Here is a 23,871-nt window from a genome sequence, read left to right as displayed (position 1 = left end):
CGACTTCAAGTCAATCTTGGAAAGGTAGCATACTCCCCCCTAATCCATCAAGTCTTCTATTCTTGGCACCTATACTTTATTGTAATCTTTTTGATGGCTCTAGAATCAGTGCACATCCTCCACTTTCCATCTTTTTTAGGAGCTAGTATATTAGGCACAACACAAGGGCTTAAACTCTTCCTAATTAACCCTCTGTCCATCAATTCTTGCACTTGTTTACCTATCTCTACATTTTGGGCAGGAGTCATTTTATAGGCTGCCTTGTTAGGTAATGTTGACCCTCGTATGAGATCTATTTGCTGACTTATGTCCCTCATGGGTGGTAAGCTATCTGGTATCTCACTGACCACTATATCCTGATACTTATCCAATAGTTTTTGCACATCCCTAGGCAGTTCAGTGACCTTTTCTTTCTTCGGTTTTTCTTTTGGTTTCAGGATTATGGCATACCCTTCTTGTATTGGTTCAGTCTTAAGCACTTTGAGGAATTCTTTCCCACTCAATAACATGACACTATAACCTGTGGCTTTATCCTCTAGCACATCTGGTAATGGATCCATCTGAAACTTCCTACCTAGTTTGGTGATAACATAGGTGTTCTTTTCTCTATCATGCATTGCCTTGACATCATGCTGCCATGGACGTCCTGGAAGAAGATGACAAGCATCCATTGGTAGCACATCCCAAAGAAAATTGTCTTTATACTCCCCAATTTCAAATTCCACATAGGCCTGCTCATCTACAAGCACTTGTTAACCCTTGTTAAGCCAAGATACCTTATAGGGAGCAACATGAGGTAATCTCTTCAACTTAAGCTTTTCTACCATTTCAAGAGACAATATTTTTAGTAGAACCTGAATCTATTATAACCTTACATACCTTTCCATGAGATTTTCATGTAGTTCTGAATAATGTCTTCCTCTGTGGTGGCTCTTTGAGTTGGGGTACTTTCAGCAGTGTCCTTCTCAGCATCAAGTTTTTTCCATCTTGCACTGGTCCAGCTTTTCCCATAGGAGAAGTAACATTACCAGCCTCATCTTCTTGCACAGAAGTGGTTCTTCTCTCCATTGTTTGTGAGGAGTTCTTTTCTGGACATCTGCCCACAGTGTATCCTACCTGACCACAGTGATAGCATTTCCTAGTGAACACAGTAGTTCCACCTTTGCCAAATCCACCAAATCTGCCTCTTGATGGACTTCTACCTCTGTAGTTACGCCTACTACTTCTTACACATCTTTCTCCACTTCCTTTTGGTGCCACATTCTCCTTATTACTACTGTTAAGTTGCCTCTGCCAAAGCAACCTCTTCCTCTAAATCCTCTCTGATTCCTACCTCTTGGATTTGGTTCTCATTTCCTACTCAACTTTTCTTCTGCTTTCAAGGCTAGTTGGAAACACTTGTTCACTGTATCAGGAGCCATAATAACGATTTCATCTTGGATGTTAGTCCTTAACCCATTCAAATATCTTGTCAACTCCCCAAGTTCACTTTCTTGTTTCTTGGATTTCAAACTAATTCTATGGAACTCTTCAGTGTATCCACTCACATCAAGATCTCTTTGTTTGAAGGTCTGCAATTTCTTGTACATTTGTACTTCATAATCAGTTGGGAGAAATTGGGCTTTAATTCTGATCACCATTGTTTCCCAAGAATGTATCTTCTTCTTGCCTTGGTGGACTCTCTCTTCTTGCATCACATTCCACCATATCAATGCTGCCCTTTTCAATCTTTCCCTGGCAACACTCACCTTCTTGTCTTCATCCACTTCTTTAAGGTCAAGGTGGCTATTCAATGCATCAATCCAATCTAGTAGTTCCTCACCATTCAAACTTCCATTATACATTGGTAAACTATCAAAATGATCTCTGTTTAATGACTTTAGGGCATCTAGAAACATCTCGTGTTCCTTATTACCTTCAGCTGCTACTGGTGTGGAAGAAGTGCCTTCTTCTTCTAGTTCTTTTTCATCATCTGTTACATCACATCATTTAGTTATCTTACCCTTTTCCCCGCTTTTAGTCTACTCACCCTTCAACTCTTGCTTTTGGGTGTCCAACATCTCTTGGACAAGTTGTTTGACAACATCCATGTTAATGGTCATTGGAGGCATGCTTTCCACCTCAATTTCTCTTGAAAACACCAACTCTTTTGTGTTTGACATACACTTCCAATGAATCCTGCTCTGATACCACTCTGATACAGTAAGGCCTTGGGTTTTCTTCAAATCTCCAACAACTGTGTCTGACATACACTTCCAATGAATCCTGCTTTGATACCACTCTGATGCAGTAAGGCCTTGGGTTTTCTTCAAATCTCCAACAATGGACTCATTAGGGTTATCTCAATCCTCCAAGGATTGGTGGGATAGGATCTTCCAAAGACTCCTCCCCGGGTCCTTTCTCTCCTAGAGACAAGAACTCATCAAATTAACCCTCAACTCAATCTAGTCTATAGGGCTCTCCAAGATACCCTAGTGTCTCACCAACACTCCCACACCCCTGCTACAAGATCTTTGCAATTCAAGGTGTCCAACACCTTCTACAAACATCAACAAACTTCTTTGTCCATTCCCTAAGATGGGTTTCACTCTGTTCCCAATTCTGTCGAGCAATTCTATACTTTACCCAAAACAGACCTAGTAGAATTAGCCATACTAATTAGGGATTTTGCAAATTCCATAAATTTGACTTGAACAAGGCCCCAAACAAATTTGATATTTGGATGCCCTTTTGGAAGAACTATGAAATTCCAAAGATGCCCTAATCACAAAACCCTCCTTTTTAGGCTTAAATCTAGGGTTCAAAACTTAATCCACTTTGTTTCACAGTAAAAATTCTTCATAAAACTTCCAAACCAGGCTCAAATCTTCCTCACTAGTCTGTATTGTTCATTTAAGGTGCCGAACCTTGTATCACAACTCACAAGGCTACCTTATACATGTTTTTCCTTCTTGTAATGGCTCAACACTACACTTGTTCAGCCTTAAACTCACCATTTTGGCATCACAACCAAGGAGGAAAGGTTGGAACACTTATTTATAGTCATTTTACCCTCACCCCTAGCCATCCACAAAGCCATAGCCAGTTAGAGGCCGTGGATTGCTAGGAATTCATTGAAAGCTTTAAAACCCTAGTTGGTAAGAAAGCACAAAAATGAAGGAAAATGAATGCAGCTTGTTAATCTAATCTGTACTGATTCAAATCAATGCCTTCAACATGTGAGAGTAATCTAGAGACTGGATTCAATCAGTTCATCACACAAAACCAAAAACTTGCTTGAAAAAGTATGGATCAACACTCTAGAAGACACAAAATTTACTCCAAAACTTGTCTACTTGATTCCAACCCCTAAAATATGGTGATCTCCAACATATATACACTCCTCTAGGTCATTTGGTTGTTCCCAACCAACTTTTTACTTGGTTATGCATTCTTGACAACTTTTGCAAGAAATTGCAAAAATTGCAAAGTTGCAACTTGGCAACTTTTAGCAACTTTTTGTAATATTATGCAATTTGACTCCAACTATGTATGAGATGATCCTAAATCATGTCTAAGGACTAAATTTGACCAAAAATGATCAAATCCATCCTTGAGTCAACCTTTGACCAAATGTTGACTATGTTTGACCAACCTAGAACAACCTAGACAAACAAGCACTAGGTGCTCTTTTGGACTCTAGATGAGTTCACCAACCTATCAAACATTACCACTAAGGTCTCTAGGCTCAACCTATCTAGGTTTGTTGCCCTTAAGAGTTTATTACACCACAAAATGATGATTTCACTAACTAGGCCCTTTGTCTACATTGTGCTCCACTAGACAAGGATCAAAGGCAACATCTCCTGTAATTGCTGAGCCCAAGAAAAGAGCTGTTAAGATCACCAAGCCAGCAAAGGGAAAGTCTCCTAAGAAAAGGAAACCAAAGGCTAAAGAGACCAAGCAAGGTCAAAAGAAGAGATCGAGGAGGAAGCTGATTATAAAGCCTGACCTCTATCGGAGTTGGTTCGGGTGCAAAGGGACTTAACTTGTGGTGCTATCACTTTTATCCCTGCTTATCGATGCATGAGTGCCTTTCAATTTCTTTAGGCATCCCCTCTTAGGTTTGTTTCCAAGGACAAAGAAGAGAATGATACAGGGGAAAGAACATAATCTAATGATCTAAGTAAATTTCAGTTTGTACCCAGGTAGGCTTCTCAAGATACAGAAAAGGTATGTAACAAAATTCGAAGTACAACAAGACTTTTTGGATTTAAGTATTTAAAATATGATTCTTTAAATAAAGAAGATAAATATAAAGTAGGACTAGCAGTTTTGGATATCATGGTGAATTTCAAGCATACTCCTATAGAGTTGGGCAAAGCACTACCAAAGGAGAGGAGTTGTATAATAAGATGGATTCTAAATGTAAATGGGGATTGTCTATTGATAGACAAACAAGAGAAACAACATTAGCCCAAACTATGCTAGATTTAGGGAAGACACATATGTCTATAGCCCTAAGGGATTATGCAAAGAAGTTTGTGGCCAAGACAAGGGCTTACAAAATTTTGAGAAATAAGATTGAGGATTCAGTTCAAGAAAGTAGGTTGGTGTGGAAGAAATTTTTTGGATTGTTGGCACCAACTACAGAGGAAGAAGAAAAAGAAGATGAGAAAACAGAGTTAGATAATATAGAAGATCTGTATAGTGATGCTGGACAATTTGTAGAGACTGTGGAAAAGATACCTCAACACAAGGTAAATCAGACAGAGGTAGTCACCGTTGAAGATGAGACTCCTAAAGTGACTCCAGTATCAACCGAGCCAAATGAGACAATATCTGCTAAGTCAGAACATGGAGACCAAGCTCCAAAATCTATCAAGGATAGGTTGATTGATACATCCAATCTAGTATTAGTTCAAATCAAGGAATATCCTAAGATTGGAGAGCAAGGAATGGAGCAACTGGCAATAGTATCAATTACTGAAACACCCATTGTTATTGTTGACTTCAATGACCAATTAAGACAAATGGAACAAAAGACTTTGGTCATAGATGTCAAGGAACAATGGATCGACAATTAAAGAGAAGAAAAGTGAAGAACCTACTAAGGCTAATCAGACCATAGAGGGTTAGAATGATGTACAGAGTGAACAAGTAGATAATTCTACTATTGTTAAGATCCAAGCACTAGTCTTAGGACCTCTTACAGAGGGAAACAAGGAGATAGAGCAAACAAGTGTTACGGTGACTGAGTTATAGGGTCAAAAGCAAGATGAACCAAAGATAGGGCCAAGTGTAGAACTCTCTACACAATCTGAGACTAAAGAAGGTGGTACACCTTAACAACAGGTGATTATGACTCTAAAGGAGTCAGTCCTAGCAAGCGTGGATGCTAGTGGAGCAAGGGAGCCATAGAGACCGAGTGTTGATGTTTCATCACACTCACTTCAGCTAGCACTACTAAGCAACAACTTTTGAAGAAGAAAGCAAGGTCACCTGGCAAGCCAATAACCTTAGATAAGGTCATTTTCATACCAAAATATGACATTGACATTTGAATAGATGCAAATTCTACAAGATTTATTAGTGAGAAAAACTAAACAGGAAGACATGAGGCAAGAGCTACATCAAAGGTAAGTGCTACAGGAGATTAAGGACATTTTTGTTGAAGCATTTGATGTAGAAAATCTTGATGAGAATGCTCTTGTAATAGCTCAATTAGTTCATATTGTGGAGAAAATCAATAAAGATGATGTGGATGCAAATGAAAAGTTGATGGAGCAGAGTTCCAGAAAGTTCGAGAAGAAAGTCAGTGAAAAAGTCTCGACTGAGATTGCAATAAGGCAAGTACATCTATCATGTTTAATCCATACTATAGAAGATATTGTAAAGAACATTCTTTCTTTGTACAAAAAGTTGTGTGATGTTGAATTCTTTACAAAGGAGAATCAAAGTTTTATAGATAGGCAATAAGCATATTTGCAAGCATCAACAAATTCATTAAACATGAACCCAAGTTCTGGTTTAAATTATTTCAATAAATCAACATTTTACCAAGGTAGATTAGCCGAGCCAGTGGCCAAGGATGGCAGAATAAGTACTAATCTTGTCTCTATTCAGACAATTTTGTTATTTCATTTAGAGGTTATGCAGAGAGAGCTTATAACAACCAAGGAGGTAGCACAAAGAGATCCAAATATCTCAATGGCTGAAAACTTAATTGATCTAGCTGCTACACTAGAGATCAAGATTCAATTGCTAGAATCAGTCAAAATCGGTTGGGATCTGCCCTAGCCATAATTATCTAGCTTCACAAACAATTTTTGGATAAGTATGGTTTGACCTTTGCACCCCAACAACCATAAGTGACAAAAACAAGGGGGAATATATATGGGAGAATATAGGGAACATATATGTATATATATGTATATATATGTATATGTATATGTATATGTATATATATATATATATACATATATACATATATGTATATACATATATACATATATGTATATACATATATATATATATATATGTGTATATACATATATGTATATACATATATATATGTATATATGTATATACATATATGTATATATGTATATACATATATGTATATATGTATATACATATGTATATATGTATATACATATGTATATATGTATATACATATGTATATATGTATATATATATATATATATATATGGAGATATGAGTATAGGTATTAATGTTTGAACATTTTTGCAGATAGAGTATGTAAAAGTCATGTATATATGTTGTACATTTTGAAGTCTTTATTAAGATCATGTTATAGTCTAAGGGAGAGCACTAATTTTGAGTTTTGGGATGTAATGTTGAATCACGAAAAATTGTTTTTGCCACTAATGTCAAAGGGGGAGATTGTTGATCCCTATAGTTTGTTGTCTATTAGTGTCAACCACTTAGTCATTTATTTGGCAACGTTGGTCAGTCATCACTACAATTGAAGGCTGAGCAATTAGCCGAGCAATTCTATGGTCACTGAGTGCCCCTATACATGTCGAGTAAGATAAAAGTCAATTTGTGCCAAGCAATACATAGTTCATGTCGAGTTATCTAGTGAATCCTGAGCATTCAGAAGTCGAGGGGCAACATGAAGAACTAGTCATGACTGAGCATTAAAGAGTTCCTGTGCGGAGTAAACCAATTTTAGCATATTAGTTTGGAATTGCACAAACAATGAGGTAAATAGTTTTTGGCTGACTTATTGTGTGATTTAATGATCGAGGAGTAATTTAAGGAGTTGATTACACGTTTTGAGATGGATTATTAATCCCTATGCGAGGTGTTTAACTAATAAAAAAATGGAAAGTTTAAGCGGAAAAATGGGAGAAATTTGGATCATTGAATTGATCTAGAACCTTCTCTAATTGGTTATATAAGTAGGACTCGAACCCTAATCTCAATATGAGAAGATTGTATGCGCGAGAAGCAAAGTTTGGATACTTAAGCAGAGTTTGAAGGTGAAACAAGGAAGAGTGACTGAGCAGAGCAGTGAAGTGCATAATAAAGTTATATCAGATCAAAGAAGGATCAGACATTGGAAAGAGGAGATCTGTAATTAAGCATTACAGTGCTAACTGAAGGATCAGGTACTGATGCATTTTAGCCAAGTGAATCAGGATAAATCTCCTAATAGAGTGGTCTTAATAGGCCTATGTAAATCTCCTAATAGAGTGCTTACTTTATTGTAAGTTTAAATCCTTTAATCGAGGTAGACTGAATAAGTCTTGTAAGCTCTTGGTAGGGCAGACCCCTCATAGGATAGATCATTAGAAGTGATCAAAATTGTAGCCCTAACATGCGAATTTTGTTACTGTAGTTGTGAAGATTTGTAAGTCTCGTCCCCACCCTAGTTTTACCTTCACCTTGGAGGGTTCCTAGGTAACCAACTCTTTGTGTTATGTGTTGATCATTTACATCATTGCAATATATGTTTATGTGATTTTTGATATTGATGAGATAAGGGTTAGTGGTGAAAGTTATCAGTTTGATAAATGTTTAGAAGGTTAAAAGTTTTATTGATCCTAATTCATTCCCCCCCCCCCGGTCCCCTCTTAGTATCTCACTTTCCCAATAGACTTCCAACACCAACAAGGTTTCTGTTAGACCTTTATTCAAATAACATGTCAGCAAATGGCCAGAATTTGGTGATTCTACTGATATGGACGCATGATCAGTCACAACATGTGGATGCATAACTAGATTTTTTTGTTTCTCAAGCCAATGTTTCTCATCAAATTAGTACAGGTTATCCATTTAAGTTGGTTGCCAAGAAACTTCAGAATACAGTTACCTATTAGGCTTTGGAAGTAGCAAATCATTGTATTTGTTAAAATCCATATGGAAGACAAGACCAATAGCTTGCCAGTACCATTGACCTCAAAAATTACTATCTCATGAGAATATTTAATGTTGGTCAATCCACCATATCCCAGATGGCTACAGTAAGCCCTCCATGCATATTTTCATCATAATAGTGCCCCACCTTATGATGAATCTCCATACAGTTTCAACGATCACAATGCTCATCCTAGCAATAAATTTTTTTCTTCCTGCATTTATATGAAGAGTTTTGGTGAAGATTATGTGGAAACCTGTTCACCCAAAGCTTGTTTATTTCATTACTGATTTGATGAATACCAAACATTATGTGTAAACATTGTTCCACTGATGATAATTGCTGAAGCAGGGTTGAATAACTTTTTATATACTACCAATTTTAATGATACGTCCAATGTCCATTCCTAATTGTCGCACTTCTTGACATATAATTGGCTATTGATCCTATTATCACCGACTAAAATCAATCAATCACGGCCCCCCTTAATCCTTATTCTTAAGGATAATTCTTATGACCTCTACTTGATATTTGAACATAACATTTCATTTCTATAATCAGTTCATTGTTGTTAAGAACTTGGTCTGTATTATATACACAGTATACTATAACTCTTAAGCATTGTTTATTATGATTATTTCCTTAATGGCAGCTTGCCATCATCTCCGACAAATTAGTTCCAGACTTCATATGATCACATCTCTCCTTTCTTGATCAGATTGTCCTTCAACCACTGCAGCTTCTAATACTTAGTGAACCACCATTTATTCCTCACACGATATCTCCGATCTTGTCATATGAAAAATGTATCGACTATGATGCATTACGAGGAGACCTTTGCTTTTGAACAGAGAATTACATTTCATGATAGTTTGGTAGTGTTTGTGCCTGACATTAAAATAATGATGTATTATGTCTCCCTGGATTTTTGCAATCATCATGCACAGTAGTATTAATAATAAGTCTTCTATCAGTCAACATCCGTGTTGAAGAAATATGCTGACTTAGATGCAAGGAATTGAGTTGTTTCTAACACCATCCTAATAGGAAGAATGATTCTCCAACCAACCAACCATGTTTAAGCAGAGACAACAATCATGTCACCATTGAAGTGTTTGTAGATGATCATAGATTGAGTCCTGACCATGCCAGCGCCCACAAATTGTTCCCCAAAGATATTTATTATCTTTTCCATGATCCCATTACATACACGCTGCAAAGGCAAAGGGACGATAAGGAAATGTCTAGAGTATTATATATAAATGCTCATCACTGCAATAGATAATTGCTACTATACTCGCAACCTTTCCTTGTACGTCATTGTCGTTGGAGACTTAATGGTTCAATTAGTACTTCAAATCCCAAACTTGATATCAGTAGTGCTAAGAGCTCAAACTTATGCCTAATCAAAGACCCAAGCCAAAGCACACAGATATATTCTTCCTCTATCAATAGTCTCCATAAAGACAAGTGGGATGTCTATCTTCAGTGTAGAACTTAGAATATACAGGGCTCAGAATATATAAACTTTGACTATCTTGGGTGTTGTAATTGTAGTTTTCATGTACAAATGTTCTAACACCATGCCTTGATGTATCAATTTTCACAACTGTTGGATGTTAAGTCCAAAGGAATCTCCGTATTCATTATAAAATGATTCTACGAGCATATCTTGTGTGCACGGTAATGATACCTCCTTATCTTGCAATTATAATTGCTTTAACATCAGACATGCAATCCTTTGTGCACACATGTAATATCAACAGGATACTTTTCAAGTTGCTTGTCTATGTTAGAGTTTGCCTGTCTTTGATCTATGATTTCCTTGTTCGTATTGTTTCCTCCTATCCCACAATTGTTCTACATCTTTTCTATTTTCTACATTTGCAGCCTACAACTCTGATACCATGTTAAGTTTGTAAGATCGTTTTCATGCAAATGTAATAACACTGCCATTTTCTGTGTGTTCCACATGCAGATTGAATGTTATATAAATATGTGCAGAGGAGACATGTCCCATGAAAAGACATTTCTCTATGGTAAACTTAATAACCATTAGACAATTTTAACACAATGTATAATTATATATATATATATATGTATGTATGTATGTATGTATGTATGTATGTATGTGAGTTTGTCTAACTGATGATTAACTAATAACTATAGGAGGATTATCTCTAAATTATTTCAATCCGACTGAAGCTACAACATTAACAAACGCCATGTTTATTTTAAGATATTCATGTTATTTGGTTGAGATAATTTGAATGACAATTATTGATACTCAATATAAACAAAGGAGAGGAATACACCTCAAAAAAGCAATTACAAGAATATCTTTTCATAATGGAAACAATCAAGAACTGAAGGCAAATTCAAAAGTTACTATACTAACTAAACAACTTCAAGAACAAAAAATTACTAAAAACTGATTGACTGACTTAAAAGAAGTTGCATGACCATTATACTAAATATTACTTTAATACACTTCTTTAATGGTCATTCTACTAACCGCCCTTCAGAAGACTTGACATAATCTGCCAGTCATTTGGCCACAAATTCATAAAGGTCGGTTTCATCATAATACTTTGCTACATGAACATATTTTGAGACCCTCCTTCCCAGTTTGCACTTTTGATTGACCAACTGCTTCCTACAAAACTTCCTTGTATGACCAAGAGCAAACACAAGCTCAATGCCTTCCAGCCTAATGTTGAGTAATGGGGCCATCCCTCTCTCTATCCAAAGACTTGAAAACCAGGATCAGCTTCTCTAAACGTTGTGATTTTTGTTGGTAATAATCAGCAAAACACTCCAAAACTACAAATTTGCCCAAAACTGTCAATAGAATCTGCAACAAAGCAGCACCATGATGTTTTGGTGTTATTGTCAAATCCTGAATGCGATGCTAAAGTGTGACAATTGTGTGAGAAAATTGTTGAAAACCCTTGTTTTGTAGAACTTACAAAACCATGATTTTGTTGAAAAATCATCATAAAGCAGCTAAAGTAAACTGCAATTTTGGGGGGGAAAAGTCATGAAAAAAGCATCCATGGTTTATGGGAAATTATCATGGCAAAACTCACTATGAATTTTTGGGAAAAGAATGATTCAAACGTATCATGCAAAACCCTAATAAATATCATTCTTTTTGGGAAAAGAAACATGCAAAACCCTCTGAGATGAGAATAACTAGCAATGGTCACAAGAACATAAACCTGTTGTAAATCTTAAAATTCTTCATTTTTCTGGTGAAAAAAGGGTAAAGAAAACTGCGGAATCTATGATTTTTTAAAAGAAAAATGGCCCAAAACTTCAACTTTCAATTTGATTAGAAAAATAAATAAAAAATCTTTTGAAAATTTCTTCACGAAATGTTTAGAGAAAACAAAAAATCCTATTCTATAAAAAAGAAACCCACCAAAAAAACCCAACAACTTCTGTTTTGAAAAATTCTGGCAAAAAACTATCAAATTTTTTCTCAAAATTTCTAGGTAATTAAACCTTAAACTTTATTGAGAATTTTTTCGAAAAATCAACCTCTGCTTTGATACCATGAAATGACCAATTGATATTCCATAATAAACAAGAAGGATGTTCTTGAAATAAACAATTACAAGATCTCTCCATAATGGAAACCTAAGTCACGGGATACACCGAATTTCAGCAAACTTTTACCCTTTCTGAACTTCATCCGAATTTTATGATATTTAATATAATATTATTATTTATGAAATATTATTTTATTTTAGGGTTATTTAGTTTAATTATTTAGCAATGTCAAACTACTTTGATAATTTTGTAGATGCATTTCTTATATTTAAAAATAAATAAATTTATATAAGTTAGATTTAATGTTGATTTTTTTCCAAATTTTTTATTCTTTCTGAATTTCATCTTAATTTTATGATCGACGAACTCGAATTCAAATTTGAACCTTGTGACTTAGATGGAAAAAATCGAGACCTAAAGACATTAAAAAATTACTAAACCAACTAAATACCTTGAAGTAGAAAAAGTTACTAAAAACTGACTGACTTAAAAGAAAGTATCATGATCATTATACTAAATATTACAATATTATTTTAATAGTATTATGTAGACTTATGCTTAAAATCAGCTTTAAGTAAAGTAGCTGCAAATGAGTGAAGTAAAATACGTCAAATAAGTTCTTAAAGATATTCTTTAGCTACATCAAGAGATAATTAAAACCTTTGTTTCCAAAATGGTCTTGAATTAGAAAAGAAAATAGATTGGAAATCTGTGAGGTTTTCCTAACTGCAATTCTGATTATCATGAAAAGTGATCCAAAATGAACTGAAAATTTGAGATTTTTTTTGTTTTTATCCTTGTATTGATGAAGGTTCTCTGACAGTCTAGCATTTCAAGAAGGAATTTCTTATAGCATGTCCTGTGAAAAATAAAATTGAAAAAGGTGAAGAAACTGTAATGCAACTCTCTGGAAATTGGAGTATAAAGGATTTGACTATAACAAAAGGAGGGTTGTTTTATTTGCTTTTTAAGTTGCACCATAAAAATTCTAGTATGACAGTATATTGTTAACAATGGTGGAGGCCGAAATTATATGTTTTAGGAAAATCTTATCCTTAGAATTGAGAAATGCCCTCCATAAATAAATCAATGAGATGCTAACCTATTGACAAAAACAGTGACACGTCTCAAATGGCTTTGCAAGGTGCTCCAAAGCAGTGTAAGGAGTACAAGCACATGATAAAATCAACAGTTTCACATATTAGTTGTCACTCTTATCACCTAATATACTTTTGGCATTTGAAATTTCTTTTTATCTGCTACAAAATTTACCATGAAAAGCTGCTTCTTTTCCATAAAGCATATTTATGAGTTAGAGGCTCTTAATATTTTTGGAATATATGCTTACTTCGTGTGTGCTAATATATATGCCCATTTCAGGTATTTCGACGTACTGTGGAAATATTCTTTGGATTGGGCTCTTTTGCACTAAAATTGGCTCTTGATCAACGGAGTGGCCGCTTGAATCAAAATAAGCGTACACGGGCTGTTGAACTTAGAAAAATACTTACAAGGTTGGGTCCAACTTTTGTCAAGGTGGGTCAAGGTCTATCAACCAGACCAGATCTTTGTCCTCCTGAGTACCTGGAAGAACTATCGGAGCTGCAGGTGTGTTTTGTCAGTAGATTCCTCATCACTCTAACTTTTAGGCGGATTTAACTTAGTACACATCTCAGAGAATTTAAATCCATGATGTCAAAGATGATAAATGCTTGATGTGATTTAGTTTGATCCTGCCATAAATTCTTCATCACAACTTGTAGGTGGATTCAACTTAATATACATTTCAGAGAACCTAAATCCATGACATGAAAGATGATAAATACTTGATGTGATTTAATTTAATCCCACCTGAGATTTTTTTGATATTCATCCAAAAATAAATTCCCAAATAATGTTCCATGAGCATGACTTCTTTGCATCCTATGCTGTACTCTTGTAATGGTTCAGATTGATGGTACAAGGTGGCAAACAATTTACATTTATAATTCTTAATACATGCTATAGCATAGACACTTGAAATTCTTAAATGTGGGTTTTGATTCTGAAATATATCAAACATTGCCTATTGCAGTGCAATGGGATAGAAAAATGATTAAAAAGAATCCTACTCAAATAATGTTTTGATTAATCTGTCTATGCAAAGTAACTATGAGAATGGTTGTCTAGATCTGAAGTAGCAGGAAGCACCATTTTCCTGTTTGTTTTCTTAAGAAAATAAATTTATGAGATAAATGGTCCACAGAAAAAACATAGGAGTCCAGTTACAGCACCTTTTATAAGATGTTGATATTTTGGAAAACAATTCTGACTGTTCCAAGAGAACTGCTGAGCTATTTATGCCCTTTCTTTAAGCATTTTGGACCTTGCTATTAGGGGCATATGGGCCAAATTGTTATATAATAGGTCCATAATTGGCTATAATATGAATAAATAGAATTTAGCAAAGAAATTTTTTCCATTGTAATGTCCCCAATACAGAGCCAAGGAATTGATATTGTGAAAATGAAATATAAGAGGCAAAAAAGCTGAAGTGAAATTCAATAATAGTTATTTATTTATTGGGGCCACTTTAAGTCATAACTTATCATCTATCTAAGCCAACGTCATGAATAAAAGAGTTTAAATCAATAAAGTGACTTTATTATAATGTAAACTTTAATATATCATAAATTTTCTTTTTGGAGGGAAAATGAAATTAAAATAAATAAATAAGGTAGTTCTCTCAAAACAGGGAAAATCCAAAAGACTATTATAAAAGGAGTTTGAACGGGATTGTGAAGGCATTCTGGAGACTTTATGTTTTTACTTTGAGTCTTTTCTTTGTCAGCTTGAATCTTTGCTTGAAGGTCTAGTAAAACCCTAGGATGGAAAGAGGGTTTGGTGATTTGGATGGAAACCCAAATCAGCCCCATCGGTGGATTGGCTTCAGGATTCATAGGGGCACTACATTGTCCATTTTTTGTGGGCGAATATCCAATCCTTGGCTGTGACTTGGAGATATTCATGGCACCATTATGAGGGCAGATTCTCATTGATGTTGGCCTCATCAATGGGCAATTGTGTGGTAACAACTTTTCCATTTTGGCGAGTGATTGTTCCTGATATTGCAGTGATTATTTGAGGGTTTGGTTGATAGTGACTTTCCCTTGCATGTTGGTATTGGTGCACATCTACAACAACTTCACTTTTGCATTGTTCACTCTTCTTGCATGTCATTCAATCTTCGTCTGTATGTTACAAATGATCATATCTCATAGGGGCTTCAATGATATTGGAATGGAATCACGTGGGTATGTTCCATGTAAACTTAATTCATGTTCTAGTATTGTAACAATAATATATTTGATGCAGTAGCCATGCATGTTTTATATCAGAATCATTTTCAATATATTTGTCTTTTAAATCACTTACTTTCTTGGAAATCTATATCATATTCTTTGCTTGTTATTATTTTTTAATGAAATGAAGCAAAAAAAATTCAAGAGTCGAAAACCTAAATCATATTTGAAACAATATCCTAGTTTGGGATATTTCAATGTTATTAGAGCCACATATTCTGCTAGCCTGAGAGGTTACATGTTATATTTTTTCAGATGCATGTCAGCTTTTTCAACTGCATGTTAGATTTTGTAGTTGTATGTCAGCATAAAAGCAGTTTATGAAGAGGGTAATCATTGTATGTTATTTCTGATGACTCCTAGTTAGTGGATTTGCATTACATGTTAGTTTGGCAGATAGCCAAACGGTTGCTTGGTAGTTTTGATCAGTTTGTGAAAGAGGGTTATTGCAAGTCAGTTTGAATTGATTCTATACACCCTAGAGTGGTAGTATCACACAAATATTACACTAGAAATAGGTGAGGACATCAAGTAGAAAGAGCTGAAGATTATTTGTTGTTGAAGAAATGGGTGAGAGGAGAGCAGAAAGTCCGCATTGCGACATCAACAATCAGCTTAACGTTTTCTTGACTATTCATGAAAGGTTTTGGATTTTATTGTGTAAATTTTTTTAACAGATCACATTACATGATCCATCATTAAGATGTAAGAGAACATAAGGACATTTTTTGTTACACAATCAAATCCAGAAGTTTTCATGAACATTCATAGGATTGCAGAAATATGATAGCTCTGATTTCTTTACTACTTTTTATACAAAGGCAACAACAGCAAATCCTACACTAGTTACATGACCATATGATTATAGCCTTGGAAGTGTAAATCACTGTAAGGTGGCATGCAATTTTTTTTATTTGCATGTCATCTTTTTCAGTTGTATTTAGATTTTTAAGTAGCATGTCAGGGAGAAGTAGTTTATGAAGAGGGTTACCATTGCATGTTATTTCTGAGCACTCCTAGTTAGTAGTTTTGTGTTGCATATCAGTTTGGTGGATACCTAAAGGGTTGCATGGTGTTAGAGTTTTAGGTGACTCTACAACACCCTTAGGATATAATGAAAGAATGAGATAACTTCCACAAGAGATTGAGAAGACAATTACATAAAGGTGCAAGAATGATATTATTGGTAATGAACATCAATAGATTCCATGGGCATTCCTGGTGTAATGACCCTACCAATAGGCCACTAAAAATCTCTAATGCTGAACTGAGAAATTTTGTCAAACACTTCACATACAAGGGTCATATGACTGATATAGTATTTCAGTTTTCTTTAATGACTCTTTCTTCAATTTGCATCAATGAGAATCTTTTGCAAGAAGACTCAAAATTGACTAAACAATGACCTAACATGAATGTGCAACTTATTTTGACAATATTCAATGCATATATGTAGCTAAAACTACTAGCAATATGCTGCTACAGCAAATAGTAATTATGACAAACACTTTGGATGCAACCTATGATGGCGTTAATGCAATTATAGCCAAGTGGCATAAATACAAACACTTGGTATGCAAAATTATAACATCATTTATGCTAAAAAGAGAACCTACAGCCAATTGACATTTTGTCAAACAATTGGCATGCAAACTAATAAGCTGATCATGAATGATAAATACATATTCAATTACAATTATATCAGACCATCAACTTATGTCTCCTTTATTGCACATATAATGTCAACTACAATGCTAGCATGAAATGGCTAAGACTCTTGGCTTACATCCCCAAGAATAATGCTTAAATCTGATACAAACTTTCACCTACAACCTTCTAATATGCATCTAAATGATAAGAAAAATGCATAAAATATCCAAAGGAACTTGATTGTAGATGGCTGTAATAATTTTTACCAATGCTGCCTTTTCGTTTTGCTTTTTTGGATCTGCTTTTCCGTTTTACTTTTTCGGATTTGCTTTTTCATTTTGCTTTTTCGGATCTTGCTTTTTCGGACTGCTTTTTTTTTTTTTTTTCCTCTTGCAACCAAAAACTCAAACCCTCAGGTAAGTCTGAGTATACAAATTAAGCTCAACTTGAAATGGCTGAGTGCCACTTCCAAAGGGCAACCCTTCAGAGGATCTTTCACCCCCTCAGTTATGCAATCACTTGGGAGGTATCGTTCTCAATGATTAAGTTGAATACTTGCAGGCTTTCAAGCTCCACAAATGCTCAAGTAGACGCAATAGAGAAAATAAACTTGGATGATAGACAATGAGCCCTCAATGCCTATATATTCTTTTTCTCCACTTTCTCCAGAAACTTCTAGAACATTATTTTATTTTATCTATTAAGTGACTTTACAAAATATTTTATAATTCAAGTCACTTTATTAAATTAATTAAATATAAAGTTATCTTTTAATATTTATTTATTTGATAACTTTATAAATAATTAACTTAATACCACTTATTTATTTAATTAAAATAATTAATTAGTCATCCTCATAAAATATTCATTATTTTGGACAACTTAATTAATTAAATTAATTAAATCAAATTACCTCCAAAATGGGGACATGACAATCCGCCCTTCCTGAAATTGCTTGTCCCCAAGCAATGGCTGAACAATAAACCAATCAGTCCACCTGGATCCCAAATGTAGTCATGAACTATATTGCTGTCAATCAATGCAGACTCCTGCAATATCCTCTGCAATATAACCAAGAAGAATCCATGAATGAAGCGTGAATCACTGCTCAACTGAACTTCAAATCCACTACTGCCATAGTTAGGAACCCCCGAGACACAAACTCCCAAAATATCAGAACCCAAGTAGAGTGGACATCCCAAATTGCCAACACAGTAAATACCATCAACGCATCCCACTGACCTATGTGGGATGTACCATCCAACTCTATCACAATGGTGAACACTCCCAAATAAAACTGCACCAAGTACGAAGAATCCACATACTGTATACCTACTGCAATCAGCACAACTCTGCAAATCACTGGCCATTGTCTCATAACCATAACTCCCATGCACCGCTGATGGTGAGTATACATCACAAGATAAACAGCAAGAAATAGAACCCAAGCCAAGCCGGCCTGCCATCAACTCCTCAACACATGGATCAAATGCAAATTGATGAACATACCTTGCAGTATAATGCTGACTAAAAGAACCAGCCTCAGGCGACAGCTCGCCATGCACAGGTGATGCAACCCATTGCAACTGATCACTAGCTAAGTTAGGAGATGACATAGCCAAAGGAGTAGAAGCAATAACAACCTCTGAAGCATCACTCCCAAACTCCTGCTCTAAGTCATGTACTATCAAGTTATCAACCGCAGAACCTATTGCCATGTCATGCCCATCGCAACTCTCATCCCGTGGCGTCAAACCATCCCATAACCAATGACAAGCACTAGGAACCAAAGTGCATCTCCGTATCATCATCTCATCAACATGGTCATCAAAGGTCAATTGATGAGCATGTCTCACAGTGTAATGCCGATAGAATGTGCCAATCCCAGTCAGTGGCTCAGACTGCAATCCAGATGAAACTAACTGCAACTGATCACTAACCAAGCCGAAACTGACTACTACCTCCGAAGACACCGCCAAAGGAGTAGTATCACTAGCAGGAACCATGCCAACTGTCGGCTCATCAACATCACACATGATCTCTGATACAACATTACCAGTCTCCATGCCATAAGTAGTAGAGACTGCCACCATGTCAGGCATACCACAACAATTTTCTGCAACACCCAATTCAATTGAACTTGAACCCTGTGGAAGAGACCCTGATATGCCAATGCTAGTATTAAGGATGGATGCATCCCCATCTCCACTGCCTCTGACAATCTCGACCATGGACATCCTCGAATTGCCAGACATCACAACCTGTGACTGTACGAAATTCGGTAAAGACTTCAGTCGCTCTAACTCCATGGTCACCTTAGCCAAATGAAACTGCGACTCCTCGAGAGCCAGCTATGTACTCTCAAGAATCTCAGAAGTTACCACGAGTTGCTGAGTAATCTCACTCAAATCATCTTCCTTGACCAACAATGCGTCATATGCTGTCTTTATCGGCTACCAACTGCATAAAATTCTGTCTCAGAATCCGGATAGCCTCCCATAAAGAGTGGATCTCTATCAAGGAAAGATAACTACCTCCTTGCTCATCACTAGTAGGAGAACCCCATCCATAAACTGCTAACAACTGACGAGCAGCATTGAAATGCTGACAAGCGATAGCAATGTCTCGTTCACTAACTCTCAGCTGACTAGACACATGATGGTGCTGGCTAGACTATCTCCTACAATCCTCCTCTAACGCACTGTCCAAAGGAGTATCCTCAAAGTTACTGGTCTCTAGAGTATTACCATCCATATCCTGCGAATCAACTCCAAAGCTCATATCAACATATGAAGTATCAAAAATTGTAGCACCACTGTCCAACTCCTCTGTACCAAAAGAAATTGCCGAGGAAACTAAGTCCTCAAAACTGCCCACTGCATCCTCCTGGATGTCATCACTGCCAGTATGATCTCGGGACTCATCTGTACATATTGCCAAATATGAAAGATCATCAACACATTCCAGCAAGAATGGTTGACTGGATATATGAACAAAGCCCAACATCGGTGTATAAAAACTAATACCAACATCGGACAAGCTGCTGGCACAAGAAAAAAAACACTGTGCAATCTGCTAATCAAATCCATGATAGCACCCAAACAATCACTGCTACCAAAAAGTGATAAAGATCTCCAGTCAACTAAATCCCAAATGCCAATATAACAATCTCAAGTCCATATCCGTAAACTAGAATCAGCTGGTAACTCAAGCAAACTCCTCACTTGAGTAATATGATGAATACCAACTAACTCCACATACCTGTCTGACACTGTCCTTGTATCCTGGATGTGAATGCAAAACGAACTCACAACATTATCAACGACCACATATGATCTGCCTGCCGCAGAAAGCTGAGTATCAAGTGTGCAAGATGAGACTAAACTCAACTCCACGCCATGCTCATCCCCATGTCTCTCCAAGTCCTGTAATGCCAATGGAGTGTTCACCAAAGAAGCTCGAGTGTCCTCAAGCTCGCGAGAAAGCCTGTCAACTTCCTCCTCCTTCCTCCTCAAGGCATTTGAATAGTCTATGGCAAGGCTAAGAAGATGGTCACGATCTGATAGAAGATGTAAATAACTCAACTTCATCGTTCCCATTCCTTCCCTAATCGCCTGTAAGTCAACACAAGAAGACTCTGCCTGAACTCCCTTATGTCTTCCCTGTAACTGAATCACCCAGATGTGATCCTCTATCATATCCCGCATCCTGTCATGATGAGATAATGAAGTCACAATACTGTCTTCGCTCACCTTCAGCTGGCTGGACAAATCATGCGAAGTACTACCAGCCTCAACCTCATGTGACGAAGCATCCAAATGTGCCTGGTACTCCCTGTCAACAAATTCATGAATACTCAATGTCTGCTCATCTCTACCAGGTATCTCACCATCGTACACAACAACATCCTCAAAATCATCATCTGAACCCTCTATGCTGTAATCACTGCCTGTCGTAACCAAACCATCCAGAGTACTTGTGATATCACCCTTTGGCGACCTGTATACAACTGTCTCTACTTCAGTATCAAGTTGATAGTTACTATCAATCTGCGTAATATCCTTCACCACTTCCTCTTGTGGCGGAGTAGAATTTGAGACCTCAGCCTGGCTGTAAGCTAAATTAATTGTGTCATCTGCCCTATGAGAAGATCTGCCAAATAGAAATCTAGTCAACTTGTTGGTGACCTGTTGCAACTCACTGTGTTTATCTACCTACTTCTGCATGGCAACTCTGTAGTTCAGGTACCTGTCAAATGTCCATCCGTCCTGTACATATGTTGGTAATGAATTCCACTCATTCCTCGCTTGTCGGAGTTCAACTGCAATATTTGTTACCATAGTGTCAGGTGTGAGTGCTGGAGTTTCTTCCTTGAATGTAGGACATGTGGGTCTGTCAGCTAATGGTGGATTGAGATAACTATCACCACCTAGAGTGGAATTCTCCTACACCATGTGCTTAATTTACGTATAAACTCCTAGGTGTCTCAATGACAAACTACTATATTATCCTAAGTAAGCTTAAGTGTAATTAGTGAGTATTTAATTACACCATCAGGCCCCCCCCCCCCCTTCAGTGCAACTTAGGGGAAAACATTTAACTCACAATGCAAGATGGGTCTCGGCTACTAGGCCATGTTAGGTACCCATGTACAATATGCAAAGCAATACATGAAATGCAATGTCTCATAAAGTAGTCAGAGAGAAAACCTAATGGGAAAAACTCTTCCAAAAAGAGAGATGAAAAAACACAATGCATGGATGGATGAAATACTCAAGACCCCCCAAGAACTACATACATTATGTTTATACAAAGAATGATCCCCCCATAGGAGGGATGATAGGAGACATGATATCTTCTCCCATAATGAAGAAGATCCTTGCAAGAATGGTGAGAGTGTGAAGACAAAAAATAGTCCAATGTCTACAAACAACATTTCTCCCCTTGGGAAGAAGATAGACCAAGTACAAATGTAGGAATGCTTCCCATTGTGGATAGGAACTAGGAAGTGGAAGCCAAATGAAGTATAATGATGATGCCATAAACCAATCCACAACCAAATGAAAAGAGGAAGAAGGTCTCCATGTATGCATCTCTGAAGACTAAATAGGTGTCTCCAAGCTCAGATATTCCATCACACCATCAAGCTGACTTATGAAATGTGACAAACTAAGTGAATAGGAAGAATAAAAAGTATCAATCTCCAAAGAAGGTGAAGAAGTATCTACAATTGTGATGCTATCATCAAAGAGAAGAGAAAACCCCCTCAAATATGTTTGCTAAATCTGAAATGTGAGACTCCACAAATAATGAACCAATATTTGGCAAGTAAGAATCCCGATTAGGAAGACAAATAAATATCTCTTGTAATCACTCTTTGGAATCACCTAAAAGAGATGAATGTGTGATCTCAACTAGAGTAGTATGAGTTGCATTAGGAGTCACCGGGTCTTCCTTGCTCTCAATATATGCATTATACTCAATCTCATCTAATGTATCATCATCATATGGAATATTATTTGCATCATCAAGTGGAATGAGAGAATTTGCAATAGGATCATTGGGGAACGGAGGAACATGTGGATCTCCAAATTGCTCCCGAATAAGTGTTTAGATTGTGTGTGGGCAATAAATATTCTTGATTTTGAAGTAAATTGGATGATATTAAAATCAAAAGAGACTCATACCAATCACTCCTTTAATATGACCATTTTTATCTTCCTGAACTATTTATATCCTCTTTGTCTTTGGCTCAGGAATGAGTCCATAAAGATAAGGCAAGAGATTAAGCCATCTACAATGTGTGATGATTCCTTTTCCCATGAGTTATAATTATCCCTAGTCAAATCTATTATAGCAGGATGTCTACCATATCCCATGATTACATCAATGATACACTTCTCATATTATAAATTGAGGTCACAAATGATTATATCTTACATTTAGACTGTAGTAAACTTAGATCACTATGCAAAGGCCCAAACTAAGGCCTATGCATTACACTTGTAAAACTAAGGCATTCTAAAAGTACACTTTTTGACCCTAGTCACTGAAAATGGATATCATATTTGGAAAATATAGAAAAAATTATGTACTTTCAAAAAAAATTGCACCTGAAAAGGAGTTCGTATGAGCCCAAATGAGGTCTTGGAAGTTGCAAAAATTGGGATTTGCAATTTTTCAAAAACCTCAGGAATATAGACTGTAAATGACCTGCACCACTATATAGATCATGAAATTCTACTTCAAAACAAGAAAAAATTGCTCGAGAAAAGGATTCCAAATGAGTGAGATATTATTGTTTGAAAATTTCCTCTGAAATTACTTTTTTTGAATTGCCGCCTCCACACTTCCAAAATTCAAATGGCTCTAGATTTGGCCTTAGATGCCCAATTTGGATGAAATAAAGTTGATTGAGGGTTTTTGGACCTCCTCTATATGATGCCAACCTTTGATTTGCACTAGGAAGCTCCAATTTCCACCTGCAATAGAAAGTCACAAAATACAAAACCCCCAAAATAAAGATAAACAACAATAAGGAAGAACAAAACAAGTACAAAAGACACAAAAGATTATCTTGGGAAGACCCTTCTGCTTGAAGGGAAAAATCCGGTCACACCACGAAAGTATCACTTTTATTGACAATAAAAAATGTTCAAGTACAATGCTTTTCCCTTGATAAAATAATAAAGAATAGAGAGACTCTTCATTACACAACTGAATGTCTCTTCAATTTCCAAATATAAAACTCTTCATATTTCTATACACATGCCTCTTCGCATGACATGTCTGTACATATAGTATTATGTCAAATATTATCATAAATATCTTCTTTAGCTGAAGATGATCATAATGATCATATTTCTATTACATAAAATCCGAATAAAAATCTCTATCACAGCTACAATCTTCAACACTCCCTCTTAGCAAGAGAGAGATCTTTAGTATGGTAGACAAACA

At 36.2% G+C, this 23,871-nt stretch overlaps 1 protein-coding gene across 1 annotated transcript in view; it reads left to right on the top strand.

The window, feature by feature from the left end:
- LOC149563958 (Protein kinase superfamily protein) overlaps positions 1 to 23,871 on the top strand; it is a 140,413-nt gene that overhangs the window by 35,177 nt on the left and 81,365 nt on the right. Inside the window, exon 2 of the mRNA XM_089827063.1 lies at positions 13,301 to 13,528. Within this exon, the coding sequence (XP_089683189.1) occupies positions 13,301 to 13,528 (228 nt within the window). The remainder of the gene's footprint in view (positions 1 to 13,300; positions 13,529 to 23,871) is intronic.

The sequence above is a fragment of the Cupressus sempervirens genome, chromosome 4 (assembly GCF_028749045.1).
Source record: "Cupressus sempervirens isolate cs-2001-9-10 chromosome 4, ASM2874904v1, whole genome shotgun sequence".
NCBI lineage: Eukaryota > Viridiplantae > Streptophyta > Pinopsida > Cupressales > Cupressaceae > Cupressus > Cupressus sempervirens.
This window is presented reverse-complemented; position numbering and strand designations above follow the sequence as displayed.